The 16214-nt window shown below is 47.3% G+C and overlaps 1 protein-coding gene across 22 annotated transcripts in view; it reads left to right on the top strand.

Annotated features, from left to right (window-relative positions):
- UBAP2L (ubiquitin associated protein 2 like) overlaps nt 1-16214 on the top strand; it is a 44456-nt gene that overhangs the window by 2945 nt on the left and 25297 nt on the right. For 17 of the 22 annotated variants that reach the window (XM_088660016.1, XM_035097752.3, XM_088660022.1 and 14 more), the window contains exons 2-9: nt 6841-6964; nt 8397-8474; nt 8732-8842; nt 9896-10064; nt 10944-11039; nt 12310-12355; nt 12549-12661; nt 14341-14415. In XM_088660016.1, the coding sequence (XP_088516142.1) occupies nt 6881-6964; nt 8397-8474; nt 8732-8842; nt 9896-10064; nt 10944-11039; nt 12310-12355; nt 12549-12661; nt 14341-14415 (772 nt within the window). In that variant the 5' untranslated portion in view covers nt 6841-6880. The remainder of the gene's footprint in view (nt 1-6840; nt 6965-8396; nt 8475-8731; nt 8843-9895; nt 10065-10943; nt 11040-12309; nt 12356-12548; nt 12662-14340; nt 14416-16214) is intronic. The other 5 variants (XM_035097751.3, XM_088660025.1, XM_088660024.1 and 2 more) reach the window with 1 other exon arrangement.

Genomic DNA, 16214 nt, shown 5'->3' with positions numbered 1-16214 from the left:
CTCCAAGTGACCAGTACCATTTCTAGGGCCTCCACTTTCCACATGGCAATTTCTGTTGAGATTTGGTGCCTTTGAGAAAGCTGACTACCTGCAGCTCCAGTTCTTGCTTATCATGCTGCTTCTGCTTCCCATCCTTTGAAAGGCCCTCTTTTTGTGCAGAGAACTTGCATCAGTGCAGCACAAACACTGCTGTTCTTGCCTTTCAGCATCTTCTCTTCTGCCTGGCTTCTTCAACCTAAGTTCTTGCTTCTCAGAAAGTGATTCTTAATAATGTACATTGCAATCCTAACCATGCCTACTTTAGGAGTGATGGGGTCAATGAGGTTTGCTCCCAGGTAAGTGGGTTTAATTTTGCAGCCTCTGTGCTTTTAACGGACAGTAGATTGAACAGTTTCATCCTTGCAGCAATCCCTCTGTAACCTAGGCTGCTGTTAATTTTTGTCTCACAAACGAGGAACAGAACCAGTGACTGCTTTTTGCTTATTTATTTGTTTCTCCTTTCTGAGCCTTGGGATTTGTGCTAATATTCCTTTTCCCTCCCTTGCTCTATAGAACAAGTTGTTGGACTTCATCTCCCATCAGCCTCAGCATGCCCAATGGTTATGGGATGATGGGAATTGCAGTCTAGCAACTTCTGGAGGGCCAAAGGTTCCCCATCCATGCTTTAGGAGTTTAAGGGCTCAGGCATCACACAACAAAAGTCAACACTTTTGCCATTATTTCTCTCCTAAGGCGGTTCTTGTAACTAGCCAAAATGATACCGTAAACTTTTTCATATTGAGAAAATAGAGTCCAGCAGATAAGATCCATTTTAGATTTTATTGCTACTACCACCAGTACTATTACTACTACTAATGAATAAATCATGTTTACAAATATATATATATATATATATATATATATATATATATGGACACAAACAAGTTTCAGGGTGAAGGTGTATAGCTTTTTAGTAAAGTGTGTTTGCATTGTGATTTCCTGTGCAGTCCAGTCCTATGACTCCAAACCACATCTCACTGACTTACTTCAGTGGGGCTAAGTCACAGAAAACTGCACCCTTAGGTACAAAAAAAGTTTTGCTAAAGGGAAGCTTGCTTTGTTTTTTGCGTGTACCTGTGTTTTTCCATCTATAGCTGTGAAGTTTGCCTGCTTAGGTTGCCAGAAGCATAAACACCCTGTCAGCATCACTGGCCTTTCCCAGTATCTATTCTCTCCAGCAAAGAATAACCATCTTATTGCTTTGTTCTTAGAACCTTGGAGTCCCAGAAGATGCTTTGTGGGACCAGATCTCTTCTTTGACATGGGGGTATTAATCACTAAAGGGTCTGTCAGACTCATGGCAGCCTTTCCTTCAAACTTATGAAAAGAAGACTGCGTATTGCTCTGGGAGACTTTGTTTGGAACATAGAAAGCTACTCAGTCCATTAGTCCAGCTAGCTCAGTATTGTCTCCACACTGGGTAGCAGTGGCTCTCTGGAGTTTCCAACAGGGGTCTCCTGGCCCTACCTGGGATTAAACCTCGGGTCTTCTGCATGAAAAGGGTGTGAAGCAGGGCTTTGGGGCATCTGTGGAACTTTTTCTTTGTGTAGTGATTAAGAATTCAAGCTGTGATCTGAACATCAGCAGTGCTCTTGATCATCTTTGGATAGTATGTGGTGTCAGATATTTAGGAATAAATTTCCATTGGGAGAGCAACACTGCCTTATCAGTTCGTACTGAATAGTAATAATGGGAATCCTAGCACTGACCAATCTTCCTAATTATTTTAAAGATGGTTGAAGTAGTGTGGATGGAAGGCTTTGAGCATTGTATAAACATTGTTTCTAATACTTAAATCTCCCGAGTGAACTGAAACCCATAGCTTTTCATCCTGGCCCTAACTGTGACCTCAGATAATCGTGGCTGTTCTCCTTTAAAGAAACTCATCACATTACATCCTTCATCTCTATTTTCTTTCGCTATCTATATAGGTATTTTCAGCATTTCCCCCGCACACAGCTTGTCTGGATCTTTCTGTGTTCTTTCTGAGTTTCTTTTCTCTCTCTGCAAAATCTTCTCCAGATTATCAGTGTCTGTCTTGAAATTTGGCTTCTTGCGCTGAAGGTGGTTCTTGGTAGTGAGTTTCCGTGGTGTCCAGTCTCGTGTAATTCCACTGTTTAACTCTTATTCTTGATGGTGCAGTGATCTGTAGGGATTAAGAAATCTAGTTGGATTCTCTCCAAATTCCCAGCTGTGGGTGCTGAGGGCACCCCTATAAGCCCCCAGACCTGTGTGGGAATGGAACTTCTTATATGAAAGCAATGGATAACTATAGATTTCTGTAATTGACTCAAAGGCCTACTCGCGTATAAACAGGAAGTTTATTCTACCCACGAGATGGAAGCCACTGGCGTTGTAATACAGGAAGTGCACTGAAGCTCTTTTTTATGCCAAATCAGAAAGGTATTTATGGTCAGGACCTGAGCATAAATAGCCCCACAGTGCTTCCCTTTGAAGGCCCCATAATTTGTAAGGACCAAAAAGGAGTGTAGGGGAAGAGAGCCACCTCAATGTCATCTGAGTATTTTGAAGCTGCATTATACATAAACTAATTGAAGCTGCATTAATTTGTAGGATTCAGCACAGTAGAATTTGATGAAGGCTGCTGGTTTGGATAACTTTAGAAGGGGATGAGACAGATTGATGGAGGAGGGAGAGGCCTATTAGCCATGATGGCTAATTTGAAATCTGTCTGTCTCTGGATCCCTGTTGCTCTCACTTTTCTGTCCTGTTATTGCGGCTGTCTTGGGACATATCTGTCTGGTTATGTGGAGTAGGCTGCTGGAATGGATGCTAGACATTTGCTGAGATCCATCAGGGCTGCTCTGACTGGCAGCAGCTCCCCAAGGTCTTGGGCAGTGACGTCGTTCCCAACCTTTTTGGAAAGGTCTAAAAATAAAACTCTGTTATGGCATATTGCATGCGGAACAGGTTCATGCTAATTGTTCTTAATGTTCTCCCATCTTTGTTTTTTTTTAAAGAAAATTCAAGTAAAACAGACTCTGAACTACAAAAGCCAACTTATTTTAACACAAACCGTGACTACAGGCTGCTGGGCCCAAGAGGTTTGTCTTCAGCAAGGTTTTCGACTTTGTTGAAGCTGTGAGGATTTTTTTTGGGGGGGGGGGACTCTGTCCTGAAGCCATCCTGCAGAAATGAGGGTTAAAAGTCTGTGTTCTGTATGCAGAGCTGCTTAACTCAATGCTGAAAAACAGTTGTTTAGCTGCAGCCTGACCTCACTTCACTGAGCTATGGCCTTTCCCACCAAGCAAGGGAAGTTGCCTTATCTCGAGTCAGACCATTGGTTCATTTAACTCAGAATAGTCTATTCCTGACTGGCAGCAACTCTCCAGGGTTTTGGTCAGGGAGGAGTCTTTACCAAGACATTTTACTGTTCGAGGCAAAGACAGGGTGGTGCGAAACCCTCCCTTTTCCGTGTATAAAACCCACCTGGAGTACCAGCGGAGTCTTTTGTCTGTCTACCACACTTAAGGGCAGCAGGCCTCCAAGGCCTTTCCTGCCTCCTGCCTGACTTCCTCCAGCAGACAAGCTCAGTGCTAGAAATTAGCCAGGCGCCAGGTGCGTTTTGCGACTGGCGTGGGTCCAATTGCGACCACATGGAGGTCTCTGGGTGCTGGGTTAGCAACTGACATCTCCATCTGGCTGGCCCCTCCAGTTTTCTTAATCAGAAGAGCTCATTTGTTGCATTTATTTATATCCCACCCTTTTCTCCAAGGAGTCCATGGTTCACCTCCCCCTCCTCAGTTAATCCCTACAACAGCCCTATGAGGTAGGTTAAGAGGTTGCAACTGACTCAAGGTCACCCAGTGAGCTTCATGGCTGAGTGGGGATTGAACCCTGGTCTCCAAAGTACTAGTCCAACACTCTAATAACCACTACACCACACTGGCTGCCTAGAGTCCTTCTGCTACCGGGCAGCTCTATAAATTAAGTAGGTAAATAAATAAATATGGGGAAAGCAAAATGTCACTTACATAAGGACCTGAAATATTTTCCTTGAAGCTTGAATTTGTTTTAATCTGGATTGTTGTTTTATTTGATGTTTTAATGTGTTGTCAAATGTTGCTTTGACTTTTCCTTTAAGATATAGAACAGTATAGAAATGAAATGAATAATAATAATGATAACAAATCTAGACATGCCATTGTGGTGACTGCAACCTAGGTTTAAGGTGCCGTTTGGTCATTAGCTTATATATCTGAGTTTGGTCAGGCTGGCTCTGCCTGCTACCTGGGATCCTTTAAACCTTGTTTGCTGGAGACTAAACCTAGGACCTTCTGTGTGTGCAAATCATGTATGTGCTCTGCAGCTTGTCTTGCATCCATGTGGGACAAGCAGGTCATAATGCTTTGTCCTCAGTTGCCTGTGGCTGTAGCCTGTGATAAGAGTGTACAGGCGGCACTGACCCACCAATGGGAGTTTTCATCCCTTGTTCCAGACCACTTTGTAACTTTGTCTGCCACTTCTGTGCTCAGTTGCCCCTAGCATGCGCCACTAAGGATCCCGAGAGCCACGTGAGCCGCTTGCCCACGACTCCCATCGCTTGGGAATAATTGCTGTATTTTTGTGGTCATTCTGCATGTAGATGCCAGAATTCCCTAAGGAACAGTAGGTAGTTGTTGGAGCAAGCCAGTTCCAAGCATGCCTTCCTTTCTGGTGGCCTCATAGAACATTGTTCTCATATTGGTGTGAGAGAAATTGTTTCCTTCTCTCTTTGTCTTGCTCTCCTGCAATCTCTGTTGGAAGCACAGTCCCCCTATTGCAGGGATGGAAAACCTCAATCCCGGGGCCCTTGGGACTCTTCCCAGACCAGGGGTCAGCAAACTTTTTCAGCAGGGGGCCGGTCCACTGTCCCTCAGACCTTGTGGGGGGCCGGACTATATTTTGGGGGGGAAATGAACAAATTTCTATACCCCACAAATAACCCAGAGATGGATTTTAAATAAAAGGACACATTCTACTCATGTAGAAACACCAGGCAGGCCCCACAAATAACCCAGAGATGGATTTTAAATAAAAGGACACATTCTACTCATGTAAAAACATGCTGATTCCTGGACCGTCCGCGGGCCAGATTTAGAAGGCGATTGGGCCGCATCCGGCCCCCGGGCCTTAGTTTGGAGACCCCTGTCCCAGACCATGCCACTGCTCTGCACCCTATTCAAGGGCTTTTCCCTGGTTGGAATGTACCATTTAACTGTGGCAATGCTTCTTGCCTAGCTGAATATAGAACGGTGTGCAGGAATCTCTGGTTCTTGTGTGGCTGGACTCTCACCTACTATATAACGCATTTGGCCCTCCAGAGGTTGTTAGACTTCGGTTCTCATCAGCCCCGGTCAGCACACCTATGGTTAGGGAATTGTAATTCAGTAGCATCTAGGGGTCAAAACGTCTCCCCATCCCTGATATAATGTTAAACAGTTGCATGTGTTGCTCTGCCCATATCTTCCTCTGGCCCTGCACATGTGGCCCCTGGAAGGTTGTCTGTGAGGGAATGTGGCCCTTGAACTGCAAAAGTTTTCTCGCTCTCATCTCTACTGCAAGAAAAAAATATCAATATTCAGTTCTGTTGTTTCTGTTCCCCTGCAATCACCTAGTATAAAATATGGCCATGCTTCAGCCCATGAAGTACCAGGGCCCCTTTACTCTCCCAAGCAGTTTTTTTTGAAACAGGAGGAAGGGGAGACTGATGAAAAACACTGGCCCACCCCCGCCCTCCCACTGGCCACAGTGTCTTGTTAAGTCATGGGGGGGAATTGTCATTTCTAATAGAACCCATCGTTTAGTTGGATTTCTTTGTACAGTATCTGATTTGGTCAGCATTGGTCTCTGTGAATAATAACCTGCTAATGAACTTAGGAAGTCAGGTCATTAGCTCATCCAGATCAGTACTGTCTACACTGACAGGCAGCAGCTTTCCAGGGTTTCTGGCAAGGGAGCCTTTTCCCAGCACAACCTGGAAATGACAGGGATTGAAGCTGGTGCCCCTGAACTATGGTCCTCCTCTCAAACTTAATAGGTGTAGGTTTTATGAAATGTATGCTGTCTCTTGCGTTTGTAGGCGTTCTTGGTTAAATGCATCTGCCAGGATGCAAATTTCCAGAGTGTTTGTGCCACTGTTTTTAGGCAGGGCAGCGCAGATTTATGAGGACCTCCTCTTGCCATTTTATAAAGCATTCTTGTTGAAAGCTAGTGTGGTCTTCGGGCCAAAATCTGAGCCCGAGGACCAAGAAAGACCCTGGTTCAACTCTCGCTTCAAACTCTGATCTTGCGAGGACGACTCCCTGGTGACCAGCTCTGAGGGTTGCAGGATGCAACTCAGCTGGAGAATGTCGCTGCCCTGCTCTGAGATGCCAACTTGTCAAAGTTCCCTTTTCCTTTTCCTTTTTTTTGTTGCAACACCAACCTGTAACTTTCCATTGGTCATGGAAACTTTCCTTGAGGAGATGGGTTTTATCAAAGGCTTTTTCACCCAAAGCTGAGAACAAGCTCGGAACTCTCCCCTTTAAGAACTGGCGAGTGTCTGAAGGATTTGAGGAGTGGGCTCTGCACCTGGGAGATGCGAGTCCTCATGAGCTGATGGTTTTAAGAAGGCAATTTGTACTGGGAGGTGGGGCAGAACTGGGAGAAGGAATATTTGACCCCTTGACTTAAGGGATCAGCGGTTGGTTCTTCCATGTTAATCACAAAAGGGGATGTGTTGGCAAAATGTGGCTGGGCCATCTGCTTGCCCGTTTCCTTAAAGATAAAAAAACACTTTTTCTTCTCTCCACTCCACAGAGTTCTACCTTGTAAATACTGTTATTTGTATATACTGTAAATGATGACATCGGTGGGCACTAACCGAGCCCGGGGAAGCTGGGAGCAGACGCAGAACCAGGCACAGCACAAACAGAGGCCACAGGTGAGGGCGGAGCAGGGCAGGGTGTCCATGGAAACCAGTTGGCTTTGGGAGGGGAGGAGTCCTCTTGGCTCCCTTACCTTTTCCTTTTTTCCGTTGTGACTAAGAGCATGCTGGCCTAACGTCTTTCCCATGAGACAAAGGAAAACTCCTCCGCGCCCTTTTGGGCTGCTCTTAGCGTGCATGCTTAGGAGCTGAGGCAAAGTTCTGGCTTTGCGGGCAAACACAGGAGGAATCGGAAGGAGAAGCGAAGACTTTTCTTACGCCTTCTACCTTTTTAAAGAGAAAACAGTTTTCAAACTTTCTTGATAAGTGCGGCAGGTGAAAGGACTAATTTCCCGGTCACTGACTGCTGAACCTGTTGGGATATCTGGATAAAACATCTGGTTGCCTGGGCAGTGAAAAGCTTTTGAAACCTCCACCATTTGATAAGCCCAACCAGTTGCCTATATATGCAGGCTGTATCCCTTATCACTTTGTTATATTTTGTATTATTCGTTTTTATTACAGTTTTCCAACGTTTGGGTTTTTTCCAGTTGGGACACAGAGAGGGGAAGAGAGGCTGCAAAAGGGGACAATATCTTATCCTTTTTGTTCCAGAACCTCTGCTTTTCCATGAATCTATTAACCTGCATTCCATGGAAGCACGTTGTGCTATTGATGTGTATGAGAAATAGAAAATTAATAGCAAATTAATAAGAGAGGAGAACATAGAGGAGTTGAGCTCTTATGTTGATACCCGCAACAAGCCTTTATCCTTGTTTAACAGAGATCAGAACAGACGACTAGATGACATGATGAGAGAGCATTTAATTCATCTCATCCCTACTTTAGACTGCACTCTGGATCCTCACCCTTAACTGAGGACTAAAACCTCTCAGTCTTAGTCCCAGTGTGTTAGTCTCAGTGTTAGTCCCAGTGTATTTGTACTCTGCTTCTTAGCCAAAAAGCAGAGCAGCTTGCACAAACCAGTCCCTGCTCCTTGGGTTTACAATCTTAAGACAAGGGTTAGGGAGAGTAGAAGCAAGCTTGGGTGTGAATTCTTAAAGTTACAGTTCTGAATAATGTAGTTATATAGTTGTGTCTATGCAGATTCTGAGTGTCTGTATGAGAAAATTCCTCCCTATCAGCTCTGGAAGCTGAGCAGGTGATAAATGTCTACGCCCGTAGGGCAGGGCTTTGCGCAGCTCTTCCCTCGTAACTTGAAGGTGGGAGCTTTGTGGCTTTGCCCTCCTCCCTCACTGATGTCTGTGGCTGCCTGGCCTTGGAAGCACCCAATTCAGATCTGAGGGCAGAGCGAATGGCAGTGTCCAGCTCATTCTTTACTCAGACAGATTCCCTGCTCCAAGCCAGACACCCCACTTACAGGGCTAACTTGTTGTCTTTCTGTCCTGTTTAATTCTAACGCTTCCACCTCTGGCCCTTGTCTCCACAGGCCACTGCAGAGCAAATCCGACTTGCACAGATGATATCCGACCACAACGATGCTGACTTTGAGGAGAAAGTGAAACAAGTACGTTTTGGGGGGATGCTGGAGCACACGAAGAGAGGGGAAGACTGTTTCTCCAAGGAGAGTGTGCCTTTTAACTCCTTGCCCTACCAGTTGTCTTTGATGTCTCCTGGGAGAGAGGAACACGATGGACACACTCATGGTTGCTTTGGATAGCTTGAGGGAGGCACTCTGGTTCAGGGTTTGAAGTCCCGTAACTGGTGACAGGTTCCAGCCAAGTCAACAGATGGCCTTACGCTTTGTTGTTTCTCCCTTGGCAGCTGATCGACATCACGGGCAAGAACCAGGATGAGTGTGTCATCGCCTTGCACGACTGCAATGGGGATGTCAACAGAGCCATCAATGTGCTGTTGGAAGGCAACCCGGACACGGTAAATCTGCGGCTTTGTGGGGCTTGGTTAGCAAGAGTGGAGTTACGGGCTGCAAAGGCCTTTTTTTATTCTCTGCTGGGCGAAGGGAGTAGCGTTGGGGAGGGGAGAAAGGCAGCCCGTATGTAGAACCCATGTCTCGGAAGATGAGGCTGCTCAAGGCATGCCCCGTTCTCCTATCTGTGCTAGACTACAATTCCCATCATCCCTCATGACTGGCTGTGTTGACTGTAGATGATGGGAGTTTGAAAGGAGAGAAAGAGAGAGAGAGGGGGGGGGACCCAGGAGAAAAGCTGACAGAGCGAAGCAGATCTGCGGAGGGGGAGATGTTGAAAAGTCAGGTCATAGGGCACTATAAAATCCGTGTAGGATAGTGTGGTTTAAATTAAAGTTAAGTGTGGGTCTATGGCGGGGAGGGAGAACAGCAGCCCGAGGGGCTGCATGCCCCACTCCAGGCCTCTCTGCTTAGCCCAGGGGTCAGCAAACATTTTCAGCAGGGGGCCGGTCTACTGTCCTTCAGACCTTTTATCTTCTGGGGGTTTTCCTGTTGTTATTCTGTCTCTCGCAGCTACAAGAAACCTACCATTAAAATTATGGACTCATCATTTTTTCGTCAGAGGGCAAACGGGCAAATTTAGCAGGGGATCAAATACTTTCCCCCTCTCACTGCAGCTCCATGAGTACACAGTTGTCAAGTTGTGAATCATGGGGCTCTTGTGCAGAGGCCAAGAATCCCTGGAAAAAATGCAGGTGAAGGGAATCTTTGGCCCTCTGGCTGTTGCTGAGCTGTAATCGCAGTCATCCTTGACCATTAGCAATGCTAGCTGGGGATGATGGGAGTTGTAGTCCAGCAACATCGAGAGCCAGCTACTCCCCACACCTGGTACACTGTTTTATAGGGGTCAGCAGAAGCATCTCTCCTCTACAGTGCTTTTTGAAAAATAATATGATCAACGTCAGTGAAACCTGTAGAATGTTTCTTGCATGCATCTGTGAAATTGAACATGTGTTACATGGCATGGGGAGTGGGAATAAATCTCACCTCTCCCTTTGCAGCACTCCTGGGAGATGGTTGGGAAGAAGAAGGGGGTTTCAGGACAGAAAGACAGCGGGCAGACGGAACCCAGCGAAGAAAGCAAAGAGAACCGAGAGAGGGAGCGGGACTTCAGCCGGCGACGAGGCGGATTGCCAAGAAGGGGCCGAGGGACGAGCCGCGGAAGAGAGTGTACGAGTCGCGACTTTGTGCAGAATAGCTGCCGGGGTGGGGTGGGGCAACGAGACGAGAGGAAAGGTAGCAGATGATTAAAACCTCACGGCCAGAGATGTGCAGTGTGGGGGCAGTTATGGCTTCCCTGTCTCCCCTGTTGTACCTGGCATTGCCATGTGCGGAGCTTGAAGAATAATCACATTTTGAATTCCTGCTCCACAATTTGTTTTTGTTTTTTTAAATAGCTAGCTCTGCTTGGGAGGCAACAACATGTTTCAAATATCCAGGTGTTTGGGGAAATCGGGATCCTTAGGGTTTTTTGTTTTTTAAAAAATTGAGACCTGTTTATCCAAATGCCATTTCACAAGCCAACTGTGAAGATGTGTTTTGCTTGGGTGTTTGTAGCTTCTTTAAAACAAAAACAACAAGACCACGCAACCCCCTTTACAGCATCTGTTTCGCAACCTATGGATTGTACTTTATTTTCATCTGAAGACCACATATCTCCATTCCTTTAAAAAGCAGATGGTTCATTCCAAAGACCCCCAAGGGAAATTGAGGACGCTGAGTCTGTAAAATTTAGACATGAGCATATTGCAGGGCAGGGCTGGGAAAACGGGAACCAAATGGCGTGGGTTGCTTCTCCTGCAGTAGAGGAAGGGGGTCATGTGTGGATTGTCACCGCTCACCTCTCCCCTGGCAAGAGGTTGAACTTCCCAGAGGGTGCACCTGATGGGCAGGGGAACCCCTTGGCCAATTCAGCTTCTGCCAGCTGCATTGCAGGTCGCTCAAGAATCCTCAATTCATTCAGCACTGCATTCGAGCCTTGCACGCCCCCGCCCCCCCCAACGCACTCAACACGCTGGAAACTTACTAGTGCGGTTTTGTGTCTTCTAGTTCGGGGCCAGGAGAATGGACTGGACAGTGGCAAGACAGCCGGCCCCACTGGAAGAGGCACAGAGAGAGGGCGACGAGGCCGCGGGCGAGGCAGAGGTGAGAGAGGGGAGGGAGGTGGCTCACTAACTTGGATGGCTTTTACAAAGAGGACTGGAAATGACCATGGGGGATACCGCTGCCAGTGGCTACTAGGCACGATGGTTGTTTTCTCCCCATACAGTCGAAGGCAGGGTGTCTCTTGATACCAGTTTCTGGGAATCAAGTGTGGAAAGTGAGACTTTCAGGCTTCCCTTACTTAGGTTGTCCGCTTTGAGAACAGGGTGGATCAGATGCACTTTTTGTAAGACCATAAAATCAGGCTAAAACCTAGGTGATTGAGTAGTGTATAGAATTCAGTATGGTGTGGAGGAAGTTGATCTAGAGAAGTTTTCCTCTCTTAACGCTAGAATTCGGGCTCATCAAATGGTCATTGGAAGACTCAGGACAGACAAAGAATAAATAAATCCTGATTGAAAGCGCCTTGCTTTGAATCTATCCCTCCTTCCGTACGGTGGGCTGCATACCAGTAGACCCTTTCTGGCTCCTTCATAGCTATAAAGGGGGGACAGCGTATGCTATAGCAAGTCATGGCATTGTTGGCCAACTCAGTCCTGCAGCTGTGATAGCTGACTGGCCGCCTCCGGTGATCAAACAAACAAGATTCCAAATCCGACCACCTGAAACCGGGCAGGGGAAGCTTTTTCAGCCTGGAAGTTTCACTCCCACATAGGGAACCTTCTGGGGGCCACAGTGCCCCTCAACCCTGGCCTTCTGCCATGCCTGCTGCAGATGGGAGCCCAATAACTGGAGGGATGCAGGTTCTCCACATCTAGAATATCCCAGGTTCTCCCACCTTCAGTGTGTGATTTGAACTCTGGCACTAGTCCAGCTCTCAGTCTCAACTTGGTACCTAGAAGGTGGGTGGTTGTACCAGTAGGCTCATTTTTGTTTTGCTTCAAAGCAAGGCTGGGGGCCCTCTGTCTCCGCCCCCAAAGTTGTGGGGGGCCTGACTTACATCGTCCCCAACCAATATCAGTGATGGATGGTGGAAGTTGTAGTCCCATCCTTGGTTTAAAGGAGTGAAATTAGTGGGGGAAATAAGAGATGGGTGAACAGATTTCTGATTATGGCCGGGGTGCGGTGCGGTTGGGGAATAAATATCGGCAGAAACATCCCTGTATGGCAAACTTCTTTTTTCATGTTTCCTCCTTTTATGTGGCCACCCTAAAAATCACATAGAAGACTTTTAAAAATCTGGTTTAGTTTACCTAGAGGAGCATCCCGGGTCTGGTAAGGTTTAAAGCTGACTGGTTTTTTGTTGTTGCAGGTGGATCTGGAAGGCGGGGAGGAAGGTTTTCAGCCCAAGGCATGGGGTAAGCTTCGCAGCCTTTGTCTTAACTCTATTCTTGGGCAGGTGGGCAGAGCTAGGGAGTTTATCTGTGACCAGATGACACACACCTATGGCCTGGAGAGGGGGAGGGAAGAGACTAAAGGGTCAAAGCAGGACGGACGTGTCCTTGAGATGTACACTCAAATTGCCCTTTCCTCACCCACCCTGTCTTCCAGAACCTTCAACCCCGCGGACTACGCTGAGCCCACGAGCACGGAAGAAGGCTATGGGAATAGTAACAGCAATACATGGAACAGCACCGGGAGCTTTGAGCCGGACGACGGCACGAGTAAGTGACATGGGTGCTTTGTGCTGCCGCAGTTTGGGGCCCGAGTTCAACTCACGTCAGTAAAAAGGCCAACAAATGGGTCCCCTTCCATACAGCTTGCCTTTCTTCAACATAAAGGGTTGCATTTTATCGTCAGCCTGTTGGTCCAACCATCCCAGTATTGTCTGGGCTGGTTGGAAACAGCACTCTGGGCATTGCCGGTGGGCATCTTCCCCAGAGATCCTTTTATGTAAACACTGCTCAAACCTGTAGTCAAACACCAGCAGGGAACCCAATTCCCATCACCCCTAGCTAGTAGGACCAGTGGTCAGGAATGATGGGGATTGTAGCCCAACAACAGCTGGGGACCCAAGTTTGAAAAACACTGTTTTAAATGGAGACTGGGGGTGGGGGGAGAGAACCACCCTTCCCAGCACCTGCCCTGCTGCTGAACGATGACCCTCCATGCTCCAGTGTGATTAATGCCTTTCTGATCCGTTTTAGTATTTTTGATTGCAAAACCTGTGGGGAAAGTTGCATTGGAGTTTGAGGTCCTAGAGCCTGTGGCACCCTGCAAACTGCCGGACTCCCAGCTCCCATCTTCCCTGAGCTTTGGCCACACTGGCCAGGGCTGATGGGAGCTGGGAGACCCAGCATCATCTGAGTGCATCCATCCCATCAGCTACCCCTGGTCTTTAGGATGTGGTGGTTAACATCTACTAGGCAGGGGTGAGTTGGGTCCGCCATCCTATGATTTTAATGAAGGTTTCCCAAAGCTTTTGAGAGGGAAGAGAAATAATCTCCACCCACCGCTCCATTGCACACACTTTTCATCTCCTTCAGCAACAGCATAACTTCAGGAAACTGAAGTGTTGGGTGCAGGAAGCTGCCTTGTAATGGCTTAGAAGACCAGCGTTCCCCAAACTTGGGTCTCCAGCTGTTTTTTGGACTGTTAACTCCCATCATCCCTAGCTAGCAGGATCAGTGGTCAGGGATGATGGGAATTGTAGTCCAAAAACAGTTGGGAGACCCAAGCTTGGGAAATCCTGGTCCATCTAGCTCAGTACGGTCAACACTGACCGGCAGGCACCTCCCCAGGGTTTCAGGCAAAGGGGGGCCTTTGTGCCAGTCCTATCTGGAAATGCCCTTGGGGATTGAACCTGGGAACTTCTGCATGCAAAGCAAATGCTCCCTGCCTCTGAGCTCTGGCCTTCCTCCATAGAAGGAGACAACACTGTCTCCCTGCTTGGACAAAAAGCACATCCTGCTTACCTGGATGTGCAGTAGAAATGTAGAAGCGGGGAGAGAACTGCAGTGTCTTAACTTTTCTCTTGAAAGTAGATCCCGCCGTTCTTTGTGTGTCCTGAGCTAAGAAAGGGGGACTGTTAAAAGTTGTCTCTGGAAGCAGATGACCCTTTTCACTGGCCCCCAAGGAGGGTTTACTTGTCCACAGTGTTTACAGAACACACTCCTCATTTCATACTCCCATGATTAGTTTGTAGTATTAAGTATAGTTTTATTTAATTTTAACAATATCCACAGGTATGGTGGGCAGCAGAGTAGTATTGGGGTGGGGAAGGGGGTGGCGGCAGCAGCGGCAGAATCGCCTCGCTTTTCTCATTTCTTACAATACAAAACCATTTTCACTGTTTTTACCCCGTTTCTTTTTTTCCTTTTTCTTTTTTTCTGTTTCTTTTCAGGAGTTGATTACATTAGGGGTGAGGGGTCAAATTATCCCCGAAAATTTGACACTGCTCCTGGTACGAGAAATCCAGGTGCACTAATTGCCCGGGATCTCTTTATTTATAAGTTGGAATATATCTGTGGATATGTCATTGTCTTGTTCCTCCCACTCCACAACCCCTGCCCTCCTCCATCTCTCTCCATCTTGGTTTGGTTTCATTTAATGAATATGTGTACGTTCTTGCCTGTGCTTTTACTAACACTGACACCCCACCCCACACCGCCTTCCCCACACCGCTTTGTTTTTAAGGGGAGGTGGGGTTTGGGCTTTCATGTGTGTGTTTTTCTTTGTTTGGTGGGGGGGGGATGAGTTTGCTTTCCTGGCTGTTTTGATTGCACCCTTCACTGGCTGTGGCTCCCCTGTTGTGGTTCTTTAAAGCTCTTGCATTATGATTCGAAGGCCAAGCATCCTTGGGACATAAGCTCAGAATGGCCTTGTCAGTTCAGACCAAGGAGTCCATCTATATTCCTGTTTTTTGGGGGGGCGGGGACCAGCTAGGTGCCTCTGGTGGGCTCTCACAAGTGGGACTGTAGGTGACAGTCCCCCAGTATCTGGCATTCACAGATACACTGCCTCTAAACACAGAGGTTCCATCTAATTGGCCTGTTGAGGAGCCAATGGGGAGGCAATTTCTGCTGCAACGCCTTCCTTCCTAATGGCCTCAAGATCTACAAATGGTTTGTTTGCAGCTCCAACTGGTGGATAGTTAACACTGGTGGGTTCTTACAATCTCCTGGTGGGTTGCTGGCCAGTTGCTGGCAGGCGGCTGATATTTCTTGTGGAGAAAGTTGGGCAAGGCCTTGGTCTGATTCTGTGAGGCCATTTCTTATGTTCTTAAGCAAGAGTGCAGACTTGGGATCACTGAAGACAGGTTAGTTGCGCCTTGACCATGAAGAGATCCTGAGTTAATCCCCTTCTTAAAAACTCATCGATAGCCTGACTTCCGGGTGCAGGATGGGGAAATGGACTACAGAGGGGAGGCAGTCCTGCTACACAAGTTTGGTTTGCTAGCCATCCAGGGACCAAGTGTGTGCAGACTTCTGCAGATTTGGCGAATGCTGACAGGGTGTTGAATCTTGCGAAGGTCTTGTGCGAGTAAAACCGCTCGAGCTTGCCCAGCAGAATTTCTCCTGGCACGCCCCCTCATTCTACTTTTTTTTGGGGGGGGGGGGAGTTGGGAGAAACTCAAGAGCAGATTGGGGAGGTGGGAGGCAGGACTCACAGCTTGCATCATCTCTGGCCCTTGGCCATGCTGCCTGGAGCTGATGGGAGTTCGGAGGCCCCTGGAGGTTACGCACCTGGATTAGACCGAGAGAGAGAAAGTGTGGGACTGATCCAAGGTCTCTCAACTCCCAACTGTAGTGCCTTGCAGGGTTCCCCACCCCCACTCCCAGTTTCAAGTCTTCATGTCTTTCCCCTTGCACTTTTGGCTAATGGCACTGTGGGTTTTTAAAAAAACAAAACACACCTTCAGGAGCCAGCAGAGTGTATGCATGTTTTTAAATGCCCACAGTCAATAAATGAAGATTTCAAGGAGCAGGGAAGAAAAAGCAGCTTTTTCTTAACCATTTACCCAACCTTCCTCTTTGAGACGGTAAAAGACCCGTCCTCGCTTTCATAGGGTTGAAAGCAAATTTTTGCAGGGGGAGACACCTCAGCGAGTCTCTTGCAGGATGCCCGAGCATCATATAGTATTGAGTTATTTATGCACTGCTTAGAGACTGTTGTAATTAAGCAGTTTATAAATTGCCTGAATAAATAAATCTGTACGAACACACACGTATGCACAAACGAAACCTTCCCTTCACCAGGTTATGATCCATGCAAAAT

Source organism: Zootoca vivipara, chromosome 16 (assembly GCF_965207765.1).
Source record: "Zootoca vivipara chromosome 16, rZooViv2.hap1.1, whole genome shotgun sequence".
Classification (NCBI taxonomy): Eukaryota; Metazoa; Chordata; class Lepidosauria; order Squamata; family Lacertidae; genus Zootoca; species Zootoca vivipara.
Note: the sequence above shows the minus strand (reverse complement) of the source record. Positions and strands in the feature narration are given on the sequence as shown.